This window comes from Urocampus carinirostris, chromosome 14 (assembly GCF_059441175.1).
Source record: "Urocampus carinirostris isolate Australia breed hairy pipefish chromosome 14, RoL_Ucar_1.0, whole genome shotgun sequence".
Classification (NCBI taxonomy): Eukaryota; Metazoa; Chordata; class Actinopteri; order Syngnathiformes; family Syngnathidae; genus Urocampus; species Urocampus carinirostris.
In genome coordinates this window covers 10,266,241-10,282,806 of record NC_142362.1, presented here as the reverse complement: position 1 = coordinate 10,282,806, position 16,566 = coordinate 10,266,241, and the positions used below count along the sequence as shown (strand labels likewise).

General features: G+C 38.4%; 1 protein-coding gene across 5 annotated transcripts in view; it reads left to right on the top strand.

The window, feature by feature from the left end:
• Positions 1-16,566, top strand: part of epha6 (eph receptor A6) — a 234,191-nt gene that overhangs the window by 8,888 nt on the left and 208,737 nt on the right. For all 5 annotated transcript variants that reach the window (XM_088353348.1, XM_088353347.1, XM_088353346.1 and 2 more), the window contains exon 2: positions 12,627-12,691. In XM_088353348.1, coding sequence (XP_088209474.1) covers positions 12,627-12,691 — 65 coding nt within the window. The remainder of the gene's footprint in view (positions 1-12,626; positions 12,692-16,566) is intronic.

The window sequence follows — 16,566 nt, the reverse complement described above, 5'->3', positions numbered from 1 at the left end:
TTTAGTGTCAAATATGCTATATGCACAAAATACAACACATATACGGTAAGGGCAGGGAGACATTTCAGAGTCCTGACAGCCTAAGGGAAGAAGCTGTCCTTGAGCCTGCTGGTTATGGCTCCGAGACTCTGCAGTTTTTTCCTTAATTGTGTAAAAAAGAAGAAAAACGAAGCCATTATCTGGAACAAAGGGGACAATGATTTCCTCCAGGAATAGTTTTCTTAAATGTTTCACAGAAAACAGTTATCATTTATTTGCAAAAAAAAAGTAGTAGTAATACTATGTAAAACATACAGCAAGAAATTCAGCAGTATATATTTTTTAGATAAGACTAATTAGTTATATCTGTGTTAAGAATAATACACTCGCATACGCATGTTTTTTGTTTCTTTAGAAACCACTTATCTCCATATTTCCTTTGAGTTTCATTGATTGCTTGTTTCTTTAGGGCAGTAGTGTCCAAACTGAGACAGAGGGGCCCATGTACTGTCCATGTTCTCAGCAAGCCGACACATATTGTAATATTAATTTAAAATAAAATTAAAACGATTAAACTATTATAATCAATCATACAAAGAACAATTTAAGTGTACATATTTCCTCTGAGATGCATTATTTTTAGGGCAGGGGTCTCCATACTGAGGCAGGGGGGCTTTTATCGCTCACGGTCCTGTTTTTTGGTGGCCCATAGTATATAATAAAAAAATATTTTTGACACAGCTCAATTGTATATTTAACTATTTATTTTTTATCAATGTATTTATTTTCTCATTTATCTATTTGTGTATTTGTTAAATAATTTGGACAGTTGGTATTATTGAACGAAGGGATTAAAAAATGGATTTATAAATTTAAAAAATATATATGTATATATTGTTTTTAATGATAAGCAAAAATACACTAACTGTCATATAAATATGCATTATTTTAAATACTTGTCAAGAATTTTGCAATTTTCTGACATTACATGAGCTTCACCTGTGGGGGCTGACCTAATTGTTGGCGATCTTGCTGCTATGGAAACCGAAAAACCCAAAACTTTGTGAAAGGCTGTGAAAAGATTGAGAACTATGGTGCAGTTTGGTCACTTTGAGTCTCTGTAGTCTATAATTCTCCTTGTGTCTTTAGCACTTGGTCTCGATTGCACTACACAATACCATACCATCATATGGCCAAATAATTCACACTGTCCCTTTAGAAGAAAGTCAACAGAATTGATTGATGTACTTTCTTCCACTTGTTGCTCAGGATCTAGGCCAGATTTGTGAACATTTGATTGTGTCAGCTTATTACAAAATCGTCCCATTTATGTTCCAAATTCAGCTGTTGAAAATTAGTAATTGTTGTATGGTCATAATTGTAAGAGTTGTTTAGTACCTACCGTTTAACCATTGCATTGTTTTCTTAATAATCCATTAAGCATTCACACTTTGTTGTTTTCACTTAACGTCTCAATGTATCCATTCATCCATCCATCCATTCATTATCTGCACCGCTTATCCTCAGTAGGGTCGCGGGGGTACTGGAGCCCATCCCAGCTATCTTCAGGCAGTGGGCAGGGGACACCCTGTACTGGTTGCCAGCCAGTCACAGTGTATCCATTCATGAAGTCGTTATATAGTCTCTACATCGTTCGAAGTGATATCTAGTTTGCCTTGAATCTTCCTAGACCACTTGCAAATTCCAGTTCTGGTCTGAACAGGGCAGAGATAAGAATAGGGTTTACGGGATTTTCTCCCGAAACTTCATTCTTTTCAACGCCTATTTCCGTTAAAAGCAGTCAGCAATTTTGTTGATGCTTTTGTGAAAGAACATCTAGCCCTCTTTTGTATTCATACAGCCATAATATATTCAGTTTATTTGTTTTATTCATTCTATTGTAATATACACTTCAACGAAACTACCTCTCTCCAGCGGTCTGGTCTCGTGACCCAGATGTTGATTTAAACACGCAATGAAGAAAAAACTTCTCCTCCTTTACGTCTCATTTGCATTTAGGCCAACTTTTAACAATAACGTCAGCTGACGTGATAAATTCACCGTCACCTTTACCGACCCTCAACCGAAGTCACTTTTTTCGAAATTCACCGCACTACCGACGGGCGCGCTAGCTATTTTTAGGGCATTATTGAAGGCAGGGAGTAGGGGAGTGGGCATGGGGGGACTTTAAAGACGGACAGGAGATGTCATCATTCCGGCAGAGCTCCGTTTAGTGGCGAACCCGCCTGCTCATGTTCTATTCATATCAAAGCAGCGGAAGTCCCAGCGGACCGCCTGCTCCAGTCGCAGCCCATGGGTGCCCCCCCTGAATGATAACTCTACTGAGGATAGGCTGAGGGATTGATTGATATGTATTGTCTCCTGTAGAGAATCTAGTCCATGCTCTTGTATGCTTTCAAAAGTACATGTCTCAACGAATATATATTCCCGCTGACATTTTATAAATCTATTTTTTGAAATAGAGCATAGCTATTCTCTATCAGAGTAGTATATGGAGCCCTAAAGGTGCCAAAATGGAATAAACACACCATAACTTATTCAATGCCAGAGGTTTCTTGTAAATTGAAAGTGCCAGTCCCAAACAATTTCAACAATTACAACTCATTTGTGAAGGCCTACAGAAAATAACGTCCGTGACTATATAGGCACAGGACATATCAAAAGAAAGCTTAAAACGTCACTTTTAATCTGGAAAAAAAAATATTTTTCCAGATGTTCCTATTCTTTAGAAAAACACCATTTAACATTGCTAAGTTTCTTGAATATACCCGTTTCCAAGACAAACATTTGTGAAATGATGCATTTCAAGCAGAACTTTCTCTTTTTATGCATTTGTGATACTTCCAATATCTAAACAATGTTTTCCATAACCACAAGGGTGTTTTGCTTGCAAAGTAACATTTTTTTTTTTGCAAGAAGAACTGATGCATGAACAATGCATGAACAATGTATTGAATCCGGGCAACTGCGTTCGAAACGTTATCCCTCCGACCAGACGATGATGATGGTACTCATCTTTTTTTGAAAGGTATAACTTGTTTGAGGGGTTAACTGCCTATTGCTGTTCTTTCATAACTCCGGACCTTCACCACATTGCTTCATTGCACCTACTTGCCATATGGGGCCGTCTACACATACTCATTCACCGTAAAAAGTAAGTAACACAAGGAAGTTGGGCCTCCTGGACGTGTGGGCAAAGATCTGAACAAAACCATTCTTGCCATCTAATGGTGATTTTTTTTCATCCATAAATCATTACCACAGACTACTGATGAGCAGAGCCAAACTTTTTGATAGTTTTTAAAGATAAAACAAGAAATAAAAATGGTTTTAGTACTGAGCGACAATGCTTCTGAAAAATGTATCCACAGGGGTACCTCTACTTACAAATCCATTCTGAGAGAACCTTTGTAACCTGAAAACGTCGCAAGTATAGACGCATTTTGTATGTAAATGCAAAAATCTACCACACATTTAACATAAAACGAGAGGCGCATGAATGTAAAAAAATTAAGGACAAAATAAACAATAAATATTCATTTACCTTTTTGTCCCGCATTTATTGAAAAACTGATACAATGAAGTCCACTTTTGCCAGCTTTTGACAATCTGTCGGAATTGCTCGAGGCAGATTTCGTAATAGCTCAACTTGTCAACTTTTTTCATGAAACATTGTAGAAAACGGGATTGAACATGGTATGTCAAGGTAAACATATAATAAATATTTTAAAGAGGAAAAAGATTGATAAACAGCAGAAATAATAGTTAGTCTTTAGGTTAGTGCTTAGAGACTGGTCTAAGTTTAAATAATATAGTCCAATGTTTGTGACTGAAAAAGAATAGTGCATCATAAAAATAGAACAATGAAAAGAAGTAACTTAACATGTAGCAGCAAAACCAACAAAAAAGTCACAAGGTATATATTTTAACAGCTCTGTCCCATAGCATGTGCAGCAACAAAAAAAGACAAGTCGCAAGATATGTTTTCACTTTTTTGTGCGCTTGTTTAGGATGGAGATGGCCCTCTGGAAGAAGCTGTCTCAGATTCTGTTTGTTCTTCTTTTGAAGGAGCTACCACAGGATATCAGGTCAAAAAGGTGGTGACTGGTGTGGGAAGTGTCTTTTATACAGTTGATGCACCTGCTATGGTAACGCAAGCCAGCAATATCTTTTAGACTGAGCAGGGGGACCTGATGATTTCCTGGGCTGCGTTCATTTCTCTGTATGTCTTTCCTGCCAGCATCCTGAATACCGATACCTCAAAAAAGGGCTAAAATCAGCACAGATACCAATACCTTGCTTTTGTACTCGCATAACCCCTAATTTTAACAATTCAATTCACCGCATTGAAACTCCCAAATGAATTCTGAAGACATTTTACCGTTTAACGGACGGACCACATATTAGGCCTGCTTTGGCATTCAGATATTAAGCATCCAGCTTTTCATTTGCCTTTTAAATATACACTGATTCATTGTAAAACACACATCCCGGAATATTATGATCTCCATTCATCACTGATGTTTTATGCAAGCCTTAACGCCGAACCCTTTGACTTTTTTTATTCTCAGAGACCAATTTAATATTTTCTTGGCGGCGGCCACATTTGGGCAAGCTCCATTATCGCCACCATGCTTGTGTCACTTTGCGAGGTTGAACAGACTCGTTGGCAAAAGCTGAGGCTTTAATTGGCCTTTGTTAGGCCTTGTTGTACTGCTTACCTTCCCGCTAACTTCTTGTGGGACGGCCTGATTACTGAGGGATGGCCCGCTTGCCCACACACTGTTGGGCGTCCTTTAAATAAATAAAATACTGCAATTACTATTAAGCGCACCGGGTTATAAGACGTACACACAAATAATACCCCTTTGTAATATACAGAGACCCCTCACAGTTTGTCATTGGTTCACTGCTCCGTGGATTTTGAACTAAATTAAATTGTCTTTATTGTTATTGATATCAACGTATTGTGAATTGTGTTCTGAGCATACAAAAGACAGTAAATGTTATCACTTATGCAGGTTGGGGGTGGCTTTGTGTGGTTTGTAGGTGTGACTGTTTTCCCAACTGTGATGGGATGGTAAATCCTTCTCGGATTTTGAATTATCTTTATTGTCTTTGATGTCAAGGTAGTGGGCTGGGTGTCCTTAACAAAAGCATCGACAAAATGGCTGATTGCTTTTAATGGAAATGGGCGTGAATTGAAAAGAATGAAGCTTCAGAAGAAAATCCCCTAAACCCCTGCCCTGTTCAGACCGGAACTTGCTGGAATCTGCAAGTGGTCTAGGAAGGTTCAAGGTAAACTAGATATCACTTCAAACAATGTAGAGACTATACAACAACTTATAAAATGAATGGATACATTGAGGCATTAAGTGAATACAACAAGGAGTGAATCCTGAGCAAACAGCACTCAGCAAATGCTATCACGGGGAAGCTTAAGGAAGGCTTTGTGTGTTAAGTGGTCGTGACTGTTTGTGTGCACGATTGTGATATGCTGGCGTTCATTGTCAGTCAAACAGTGAGTCAATGTGTTCACTCAAAACAAACTGGGAAGCATGGAGACTGCTAGCTTTTAACTGCTCGTTACACTGAACATATTTACATGATTTAAATTAGACTTAGGAAATTATTGCTTGGTGGATTGTTATTCGGATCCAGGTAGGTAATAGCGTGCAGGGAGGCTGTAGACCCGGCCTATTGCTATGGCTCGGCTAACAATGCCTGCGTGCAGCTAGACAGCCATTCTTTTAATCACTTTCTTATTATGAATAGAGAAGTCCCAGACTTTTCTTATAGCTTTGTATGATGACAATAATGATTTTTTTAGAAGAACAGTATTCCTTTTTTTTTTACTCATTTGCTAAGGCATGGGAATTTTGTCTACACGTATTCATACTTCTGTTTTGTAATTAGAAGGGTGAGCCTAATGGACTCAGGAGGGGTATTTTGTGGCTTAGTGGTATTCTTACCTGGTATAACCATCAATGACTACTCAAGAGTTGAGTTTTGTGTCAGTGTGAAAAATATGGTCAAACATCCCTGGTCATACTGAGAAGAGTTAACATTTGAACATTTAGAGGGGAATTCAAGGTACCAGTGGTATTCATACCTGGTATCGGTATAGATGAATATTCAAGAGTTGAGTTTTGGCATCAGTCTGAAAAAAATGCAGTATGGAACATTCCTTGTTATTTCAAGTTAATGTATTAAAGGTATTCTCACCTGGTGTCGGTATCGGTTACCATTCAAGAGTTAATTATTGTGCTGGTCTGAAAAAATATGGTATTAAACATTCCTAGAGAGTGAATGTTCTAAAAATGTACAATGTAGTTTTCCCTTCAGTGCCGAATAATGAATGATTGAGCTGTTTTACATTATCGATCCTGTCAACGAAAGTCAAAGCAAATGACAAGTTTCTCTGCAGACCTCCAATCTTGATGTTCGCTGTTCCACTTAAGCCCCCTTTCGGGTCTGTAGCAGACTTTCAAATTGTTCCTGACAGTCAACCCAAATCCCTATTTTGTGGAAACGTTAAGACGCGCTGACAAAAGGATTTTATTTTCACACTCACAACGAGCCCGGAAGAAAACACAAAAATGATAAAGACCAACAGAGGAAAATAGAATAGCCTTGCCGGTTTGCTTATCAGTCGACTTATTCGATTGTGTTCGTCCACCAAGCCGTTCATTTTCTGCACTGCTTATCCTCAGTAGGGTCGCAGGGGTGCTGTAACCCATCCCAGCTATCTGCGGGCAGTGGGCAGGGGCAACCTGAACTGGTGGCCAGCCAGTCGCAGGGCACACAGAGACATACAATTCACTGGCTCTTTTACACCGAGGGACAATTTGAACCGACCAATAAACCTGACATGCATGTTTTTAGAATGTGGAAGGAAACTGGAGTGCCCGGAGGAAACCCACGTAAGCATGGGGAGATCATGCAAACTCCACACAGGAAGGTTCGATCTCATGACCTTAGAACTGTGCGCTAACCACTGCTTTAATTGTGTTTCTATATTTGTTTAATTAGTCAATACATTCTAAGGTGTACTTGGAAATACTCTCATTTTCTAACAACAAAGGTGAGATTTTTTAAGGATGAATAACAAGCTAACTACGCCAAAAATTTTGATATATTATATATTTAATGTGTGTAATATTTGACTACTAAATGACATTGAATTATCTAATGCCAATTAAAACCAGTGCCACAGAGCACAGCATAGCAGCAAGATGTCAGAAAAACAAAGGGGCGACTACAGGTTGGGAATTCCACCATGTAAAGGGAACACAAATACCTCTCTTATTTTTTTTTTTAAATATTATTGGTTTGATAGTTCAGGTATTTTTGCTTATTATTCAGATCTTTTTTTTTTTTTTTCTACAGAGTGAGAGTGTTTGTGCCACAAGGGGGCACTAAATATTACACAGTTTCTTTAATAGAATTAAATAAATTCTTAAGGGGAAAAAAATCTAGTTTGTCCCCAAAATAAATAAATAAATACATACATACATAAATCTACCAACATATCTGTAGTTATTCATTCATTTAATCATTCGTTAGTCAATTTGTTCATTCATTTATTTGTTTGTACATTCCTTTTTTCCTTCAATTAATTATAAGATAATGGATCATTTGTTCATTTATTCATTTAATTACCTGATTATATACCTGATTACATCTATTTATTCATGTTTTTATCTTTTCATTTTTTTTACCAGAGTAAATAGTAAATGAAAACATTTTGAGAGCAAATTCAATGGAACAGTTTGACCACCTAAATTAATTTGGCATTAGTCTCCATTCAAAACGCAAATCTGATACCACGGTAAAACATGTTCTTGAAAGTTTATTGTCACCCAAAAAAAAAATATTTGTTCATTAATACTATTGCAACAGTTCAAAATAGTATTTTTTAAAAGGGTGACAACTAAACATGGCAAACAAAGGTATGCCTTTAAAACAGATACACCATTGAGGAGTGGTTTCAAACTACACTCTGTGTGAGGACAAGGCTGCTTTCTTTCTCCAACTCTATTTAACATGAATGAAGCCCTGGACCATTATAAGGGTACGGTCGCGAACATAACATCACTTACCTCTGTTTTCCTGATCGTATTGCCTTACTAGCGGTAGAATAACAGCAACTCAAAAATGTAGTCAATTTCCTGGTCAAAGAATCAACCCCCCCAAAAATAATGACCACCAACCCACAAGGTATCACTACAATCATCACCATCATCCAACAAGAACTTGAACCTGTCACCATATGTAAGTATCTTGGATCTGATGTGTTAAGACTATAAATCATGGCCAGAATAGCTCAAATCCACAGCCACACTTGCCAGACCATCTGGGAAAATATGAAGACTACAGTAGTAAATTCAAAATTCAGGCTCATGCAAGCACTGCTTACTTTCGTTTTCTTCTACGCTGGACTCTCATGGCAAAGCTGGAAAGGAATATCCAGGCTATTGAGATACGTTGCGACAAGAAACTTTATTGGACTCTAAGAACTGTTGTCAACTGTCGAAAGAAGACAACTGCAGTGATTGTCAGGAAAGGCCAATCTCATTATCCAGGGCACAGTTCAAGGGGGCAGGAGGAGAAGAAGACAGAAACATAACTAGGGAATGGACTTATGCCAATTTTGCCTTCAGCCAAACTCAGACCAGGATACGTCAGTGGACAGAGCTGTCCGAGGCGTGTCCTCAGTGTTGCCCCAACTACCCAGGCGGTTGATGGATCCATCAACCATGAACAGATCTCAGCACAAAATCATAAAAATGTGTATATTTTCTCAAATGTATAGATGTCAACACGCTGAAGTAACGTGAAAATCAGTAAATTAAAAAAGATTACATATATATATATATATGTATATATATATATATATATATATATACACCACAGCCATATCCCCCTAGTGGGAGGTGGCTGGAGTCATTTCTGACTCTTTTTGGGAGATTGGTTCCGAGGAGGGGATTCCCAGCCCCCTCGCTCAACCCAACTGAGGTGTTGGGAGTCGTTAGGTGACCAACCCCCCCAATTCTAACCCCTAATGCTGAACGCCAAGCAGGGAGGCAACGGGTACCAATGTTTAAGTCTTAGGTATGACTCAGCCGAGGCTTGAACCACAACCTCCTAGTCTCGGGGCGGGCGCCATACCCCCAAGGCCACCGAGCTGGTAAATTAAAAAATAAATAACAGAAATACTGTATCTGGTTTTGCTTTTAACCCTCCATCTCGTCAAGGAACTTCTAAAAAATATATAAATGCTGTTTCCATTCTGCACCGCAATTTTTAAATATTAATCATCCTTATTTGAATCACTGTCACTTATCATGTCATGATTACAAGAGTGGCGATTTAAACTGAAACTATCGTCGCTCGGAGAGATTTGTCCGAGTACTCACCCACATAACTCCTTCACACCCTGAAGGCCAGTTCCAGATCTGAAAATGGACGTCGCGATAAAACACTGATAGCGCTTTGATTTTCCAGCAGTATGTGCGTTTGCATGTGTGTGCTTCACTGTGTAATTGTGTAACTAGAGGGTCGCTCAAGGACAGATTTAGGAAGTAAGCGGTCTGTTGCTTATCATCAGATTCTACAATGATGACTCACAGCTCGGAAATGAGTTGTGTGAATTAGACTTCTTCAAGTCAAGTGGGCGATGTTGTTTTTGCTATTTTTTTCAATCTCTCCCTGATTAGGCTGAAAATAGTCATCATCATTAGGATGTTTAATATTGCTATTTTTAGAGCAAAACCAGTACATCCATTATACACTTTTGAGTTAAGACCAATACCAATACCCAATGAAAATGTTACTAATGCCTACATAGAATGGAGATATCAAGTTTTGGTTTTGATACCAGATGTATTTCAAACCGATCTGATAGTTTTGATAAATGCATACTCCAGCTAATGACATTGAGGGGTATAAAAATAAATACATTTAAAACGTAAGTCTTATTGGTACAACATCGTCATGATGACTCATTATATTCACCGGTGCCTGTTGGGCGCAAACTGTGTCTGGCTACCTGATTGGTTCCCCGTCCTGCTTAAGCCCAATCCTTTCACTCGCCTGTTGTCAGTCCGTCAGCGAACCTCTGTTTTCACAAGGCAAGTATTTTTGACTCTGACTCCCGTCAGTCCCGCTTTGTCACCCGTTTTCCACTCGTCCGTTCCCAATACCCGTTTGTCTCCTGATGCAACCCGTTTTTTGACCCTGACCACGTTTTTATCTCCCGTCCCGGCTAATGACCCGTTTTTTTGACCCCGACCACGTTCTGATCTCCTGTCCCGGCTAACCTGTTTTTCCGTCTCACTACGCTACGATCTCCCGCTCCGGAAGATTCAATTCCGCATTCGATTCCGATCCTGTGAACGGCTTGCTTCCCACGTCCAGCGAGCACCGGATCGCTGCCGCTGACTTTATATTTCAATAAACTTGTGAATAACTTTACGCATCTGGGTCCTACTTCTGTTCTGGTCGTGACAAACATAATTGCAAATTATTGATGATCATCATCAACATCATTGGAATACTGATACCATGTGCCAATAACATTAGGAACCATTTTCAGTGCAAAATCAGTGCATTTAATAATAGATTTTACCTGGGATGGGGACACCAGGTTTTGGTATTTAACTCAGCTTTGTTTTAAGGTATCTGTTTTTTTTAAATGATGCAAACTAAAGCAAATGATAAAAAAGAGTATACAAAATACAAATAATAATCAAGTCTCAAAGATACAACTCTGCATCCAGAAAAAAAAGATAATACACATAATGTATTATATATCATCAATACCCTGTAACAATAACATTAGTAATATTCTTAATGTTTAAAATGTCTCAAAACATAATTCTAACATAATGAAATTAATAATATAAGTAATCATTAAGTAGCAAAGGTTTTTAAAGTTGTCACGGTTGCCCATTGCCCTCACTTGGCTACAGCTATTTGGCGCCAGCTGCAACTCGTTACCTGATTGGCTTCCCTCCTGTTTAAGCTCAGTGCTCTCACTCAGTCCGTCAACGAACCTCTGCACCCGCAAGACGTGTGTTTTGACTCTGTCCGGTATCCTGCTTGTGCATCCTGTCCAGTATCTATCCCGTCTTTCTCGTCCTGTTTGATATCTGACTCCCGTCCCTGTGTCTGGTATCGATCCAGTCTGTCTCGTCCTGTCTAATGTCTGACTCCAGTCTCCAGCATCGGGTATCGATCCCATCTATCTCGTCCTGTTTGATATCTGACTCCAGTCTCTGGTATCTGATATCGATCCTGTCTGTCCCGTCCTGTCCGTGATCCATCTCATCTGTCCGGTATCAGCTTGTGTATTCGCATTAGACAATACAGTGCCATCTAGTGCTCAAATATTACACACGAGGGATTTAAGGGAATTTAATTAAAAGGATATCATGTAATATTTGACCACTAGATGCTTTTGTATTGGGTAGTGCAACTGAAATCAAGGAAAAACACAGACAACGTACTCTCAAAGTGACCAGACTGCACCATGTTAATTCCTTTTTTTTTTTTTTTTTTGCCTAACATTAGTTTTTTTTGTTTAGCAGCATGATGTTGTCTACTCCCTCTAAGTGAGCCTCGTGTTATCCATTTATCCATCCATTATCTGCACCGCTTATCCTCAGTAGGGTCGCGGGGGTGCTGGAGCCCATCCCAGCCATCTCCGGGCAGTGGGCAGGGGACACCCTGAACTGGTTGCCAGCCAGTCGCAGGGCACACAGGGACAGACAATTTGCTCGCTCATTCACACCTGGGGACAATTTGGACCGGCCAATAAACCTGACATCCATGTTTTTGGAATGTGGGAGGAAACCGGAGTGCCCGGAGGAAACCCACGCAAGCACGGGGAGAACATGCAAACTCCGCACAGGAAGGTTGGATTTGAACCCATGACCTCAGAACTGTGCCGCACACGGGCTAACCAACGAATAACGAATATTTTTTTAATGTATATGCCCAATTTCGTTGTCACAATATGTTAACCCATTTTGTAACAATGACAATAAAGGTATATTCTATTCTATTCTATTCTATTCTATTTAACGGTTGATGTATATTTGCTTTTGATTCAAGTTGATATGTTTTTTTTTTAAATTGATTTTTTTTTTGTTTACCACTAACAGGCACTAAATAATAAACAATGACATTTAATGCATGCAGTTTCATTACAGTACACAAATTGTTATAAACGCCATTACATTAATTATCTCCACAGCCAGGCTGGACTCTTTATGTTTATATCTGGGCTGGACAGCAAAGGAAGCAGATATTGTGGCTTGGAATGACTCAGAAAAAAAAAAAAAAACTGTCGGAAGGCCAGGAATGGAATGGACTGTTGACAGCAATTTGAGGGCAATCTATCAGTCGCAAAATTGCGCGGCAAGTGGAAGCGCCGTCCTCCAAGCATTTGTGTTGCCCCACTGATAAATATTCATCCAGGAAAACTCATTCCTGTTATGATAAAATGCCTAAATGAACATGTTTATGAGTGATTTTTCATATCCCTGCGTTAAAATGGAACTTTTGTGCGTTGACAGATGGATAATGTGCCGATCTCACTCCCCCTTTCTTTTGCTTTTCAGTCGTGCTGCTGGACACCACAACAGTGCTGGGGGAGCTCGGATGGAAGACGTATCCTATAAACGGGGTAAGGTTTGTATATTCACGCTTTTTCGGAATGGTCTCCGTCGGATCGATTGTGGTGACGTTAGGATCTTTGTTTTGGCTTGTTGGGCCTCGCGGGAAATAAAGCGGACGTGGAAACAAATAATGAGATAGTTTCTCTTCGGAGGCTTTTATAATGTGGCGCTATCTTTCCTCTTCAGTTCCTTTCCATTCTACACAAATATTCCACTCCCTAATGTTGCCAGCAAATTGGCTGGTGTCTTTTCCTATATGGAAGATATAAATGTCCATCCATCCATTCTCTGTGCCGCCTATCCTCACTAAGGTCGCAGGGGATGCTGGCTGGAGCCCATCCCAGCCATCTTTGGGCAGTGGGCAGGGGACACTCTGAACTGGTTCACAGCCAGTCACAGGGTACACATATACAGACAACTCACTTGCTCAGCCTCACCTAGGGACAATTTAAACCAGCCAAATAACTTGACATGCATGTTTTTGGAAAGCAGGAGGAAGCCAAAATGCCTAGAGGGAACCCATGCAGGTGAGGGGAGAACATGCAAACTCCACATGGGTGGAGATGTAAATGTAGAAATAATTAGATAAATACTTACAAATATATGCCATACAAAGAAATTAACTTAAACTTAATTCCTAAATATGTGACATAAATGCAATTCATTTTGTCAATTATGTGTTTCTGTATTTATTTAATCGTTTTTTTAGTCATGTATCTATTTTGTCATTTATTTTGCAATGTATTTTCTTGTGTGCGTTATCATTTAATTTCTTGTGTATTTCATCATGTGTTTTGTTATATATTGTCATGTTTTTTGTCAAAAATAGTATTCAAATAAGGGGGTTGGTCAGACTGGCTTTTCTTTGTACCTATTGGTTGATCAGTGAATGCAGCAAAAACTGCAAGGCTTTTCCTCACTGATCACCAATAGGTGAAAAGCTCAAACAATTGGGTCACCTTCTTATTTAGATACAATTTTGCTTTGACACAACAAAATAAAAGAAAAACACAAGATGAAATTCACGACAAAACATGACAAAACACGAAGAAATAACAACAAAATGTATGACCAAATACTCGACAAAACATGAAAAATACATGAATGATTATAGTTAAATATAGCACAAAATATTAGACAAAATAAACAACAAAATACATAGCAAAATACACAACCAAATACAGAATTAAATACAAGACGAAATAATTGATGAAATAAACAACCAAATACATGACAAAATAAATGACAAAACACAACAAAATAGACAACAAAATGAATGAAAGAAACAGAAGACAAAAAACAACGACAAAATAAAAACAACAAAATACATGACAGCACAGATGACAAAATGTACAAAGAAATGCATGACAAAATACATACATGACATATTACACAACAAAATACAAGAAAAAATATACGACAAAATATTTAACAAAACACAACATAATACATAACAAATACACAATAAAGCACACTTTAACATGCATGACAAAAGACGCAACAAAATAAACAACAAATTACACGACAAAACATATAATAAATAAAAAAAACACCCAACAGAATACACGACAAAATTTGTGAAAAAAAAATACACAAAATACAGGACAAAATGCATGACACCAAAATAATAATGGCAAAATAAATGACAAAATGCATGAATAAATGAATACCGTATTTTCGCACACCCCAAAAATAGTTTTCAAGATATGTTTTCCATACATAAGGCGCACCGGACTATAAGGCGCTACAGCGGGAACGTCAACAAAACAATCAAAAAGTTCAGTCAAACGTGTTAACCCTGTGACATTCTGAAGGCTTGCAAAGAAGCAAATACGTGTAATTAGGAAGACAAAACTCTTGGGACTCAAGATATCCCAACCATTTCTTAGTTTCTATTTTTTTTACGCTGACAACTTTGTGTATAGCAAAGTATTTCATTGTGCAGGGAAACGTGGTTCTTTACTGTACATGTGACAATGAACACTTTGAATCGAATTTAAAAACTCAACAAAGAAACATCAAAATCAGTCTGAAACAAGATACTGGGGAAATATAAAGCTCACCAAAGTCGTCTTGCAGCCATCACATTCAATAATAATATGCAACCATGGTCCTCTTAGATCTGTGAGTGTAATAAATCCAACTGTGCAAAATATTTACATACTCCAAAACACGCAAATATGCCGACAAATAAAAGAAAAAAAATCCGCCAAGGAGCATCTCTGCATCGATGGATGTTGCTTGTTGCTAGCTGTCTGTTTAGCCCCATAATTCCTGTTTACAAATACAGACCTTGCAATTCAATATTGATCCATATATAAGGCGCACTGTATTATAAGGCGCATGGTCAGCTTTTGAAAATGTTACTGGCTTTTAGGTGCACCTTATAGAGCGGAAAATACTGAACATTGAATGTATATCATGTATTTTGGCATAACATGATTTACATGTGTGTTCATTTATTTACACACCATTCTGTATATTTGTAGCTATTAATTGGATTATACATTTATGTTACATCTGGCAGCATTGGACCTCCCTTGACCTATTGTTCAGCAGCAGTTTCTGAAAGAAAAACGATTATAGAGTAAAAAATACAATATACACAGGAAAGCGCAACAATACTGGGTGAATCAAACTTTATTGTGTGCTTGGACCTTATTTCACCTTTAGTTGCCAGCGCTGCGACACAAGAGAAAAATGATTGCGTGCACTGTGCCTAACGTTCTATTTATGACAGTCTACTACTCAAAATGATATTTCCATTTTGCTCAGCAAGTTGTCAAAAGAAAAACATTGTTATTTTCCCTGACTGAAAATTGAATTTACTTCATTCAGAAGTATTTTCTGATCGAGTTACAAATGACAATGTTTTCAACATATTATAAAATAACAAATTAACATTAAAAGAATCGGTATTTACAGACGATACGTCGCTCCGGATATAAGTCCCACCAACCAAAAAATGCATTATTAAGAAGGAAAACACATAAACCGTAATTTTACGTCCCTAAGAAGCACAGTATTATTCTTCAAACTGTAGTGCGCCCTGTCAGGCTTACAGAGGGGCAGACAGAACCCAGCTTGGTGACCTTAGGGTTGGGCACCTGCTCCCAAAAATTGGAGGTCACAATTCGAACCTTGACCGAGTCATGCCATACAAGATGTTTGGGGGAATTCTTCTATGGGCCTCCTGTGACATTAAGCGTCTTTTGTTTGATTGTTTTCATATATAAAGAGAACACGTGATGTCACAGCCAATTCATTGTTGGCGAAAGTGCTCATGGATGCTAATGCCGTATGGTATCTAGCAATTTGAAAGTTATTGTGCTACTTAAGGGTGAAAAGAGTTGTCCCGCTAATTATGTATTAAATCCAATAGTTGATTTTCCCTCCATTGAATTATTCCCGTTTTCTCGTCCGTTGTGGTGTGTCGATTTCTACGCTACACGGAAAAACCTGGAAACCAAGCAGCCGCAGCGAGAGAACCGAAGATTAATTAATCGCAAGTTGGCTGAAGCTGAAAACGAACCCTGACAAGTATTTATCCGTGTGTTTTACTTTGTAATCAATACGACGCTCCCCTACTCACGACCATTCGACTTACGTAAAATGGTGGATACGAATATTTTTTTCGGGATGTCAAAAAATATTCGGACATTGCTGGAAGTTGGATTTTGTACTGTGTAAACTTTTTTCGAGTACAGGACATTACTGTAGTGCTTCTTTCCGCTGCTACCTGCGTGTGGTGGTGCGTTGAGAGGTCACCCAGCATTCACCTTGATGAAGAAATTCGGCTTCTACTTCCTAGTTCGTGTGTAAACATACAGTTTACTGAATCTCCAGCACGCTCAGAAATTCGACTTTTTTTTTTTTTTTTTTT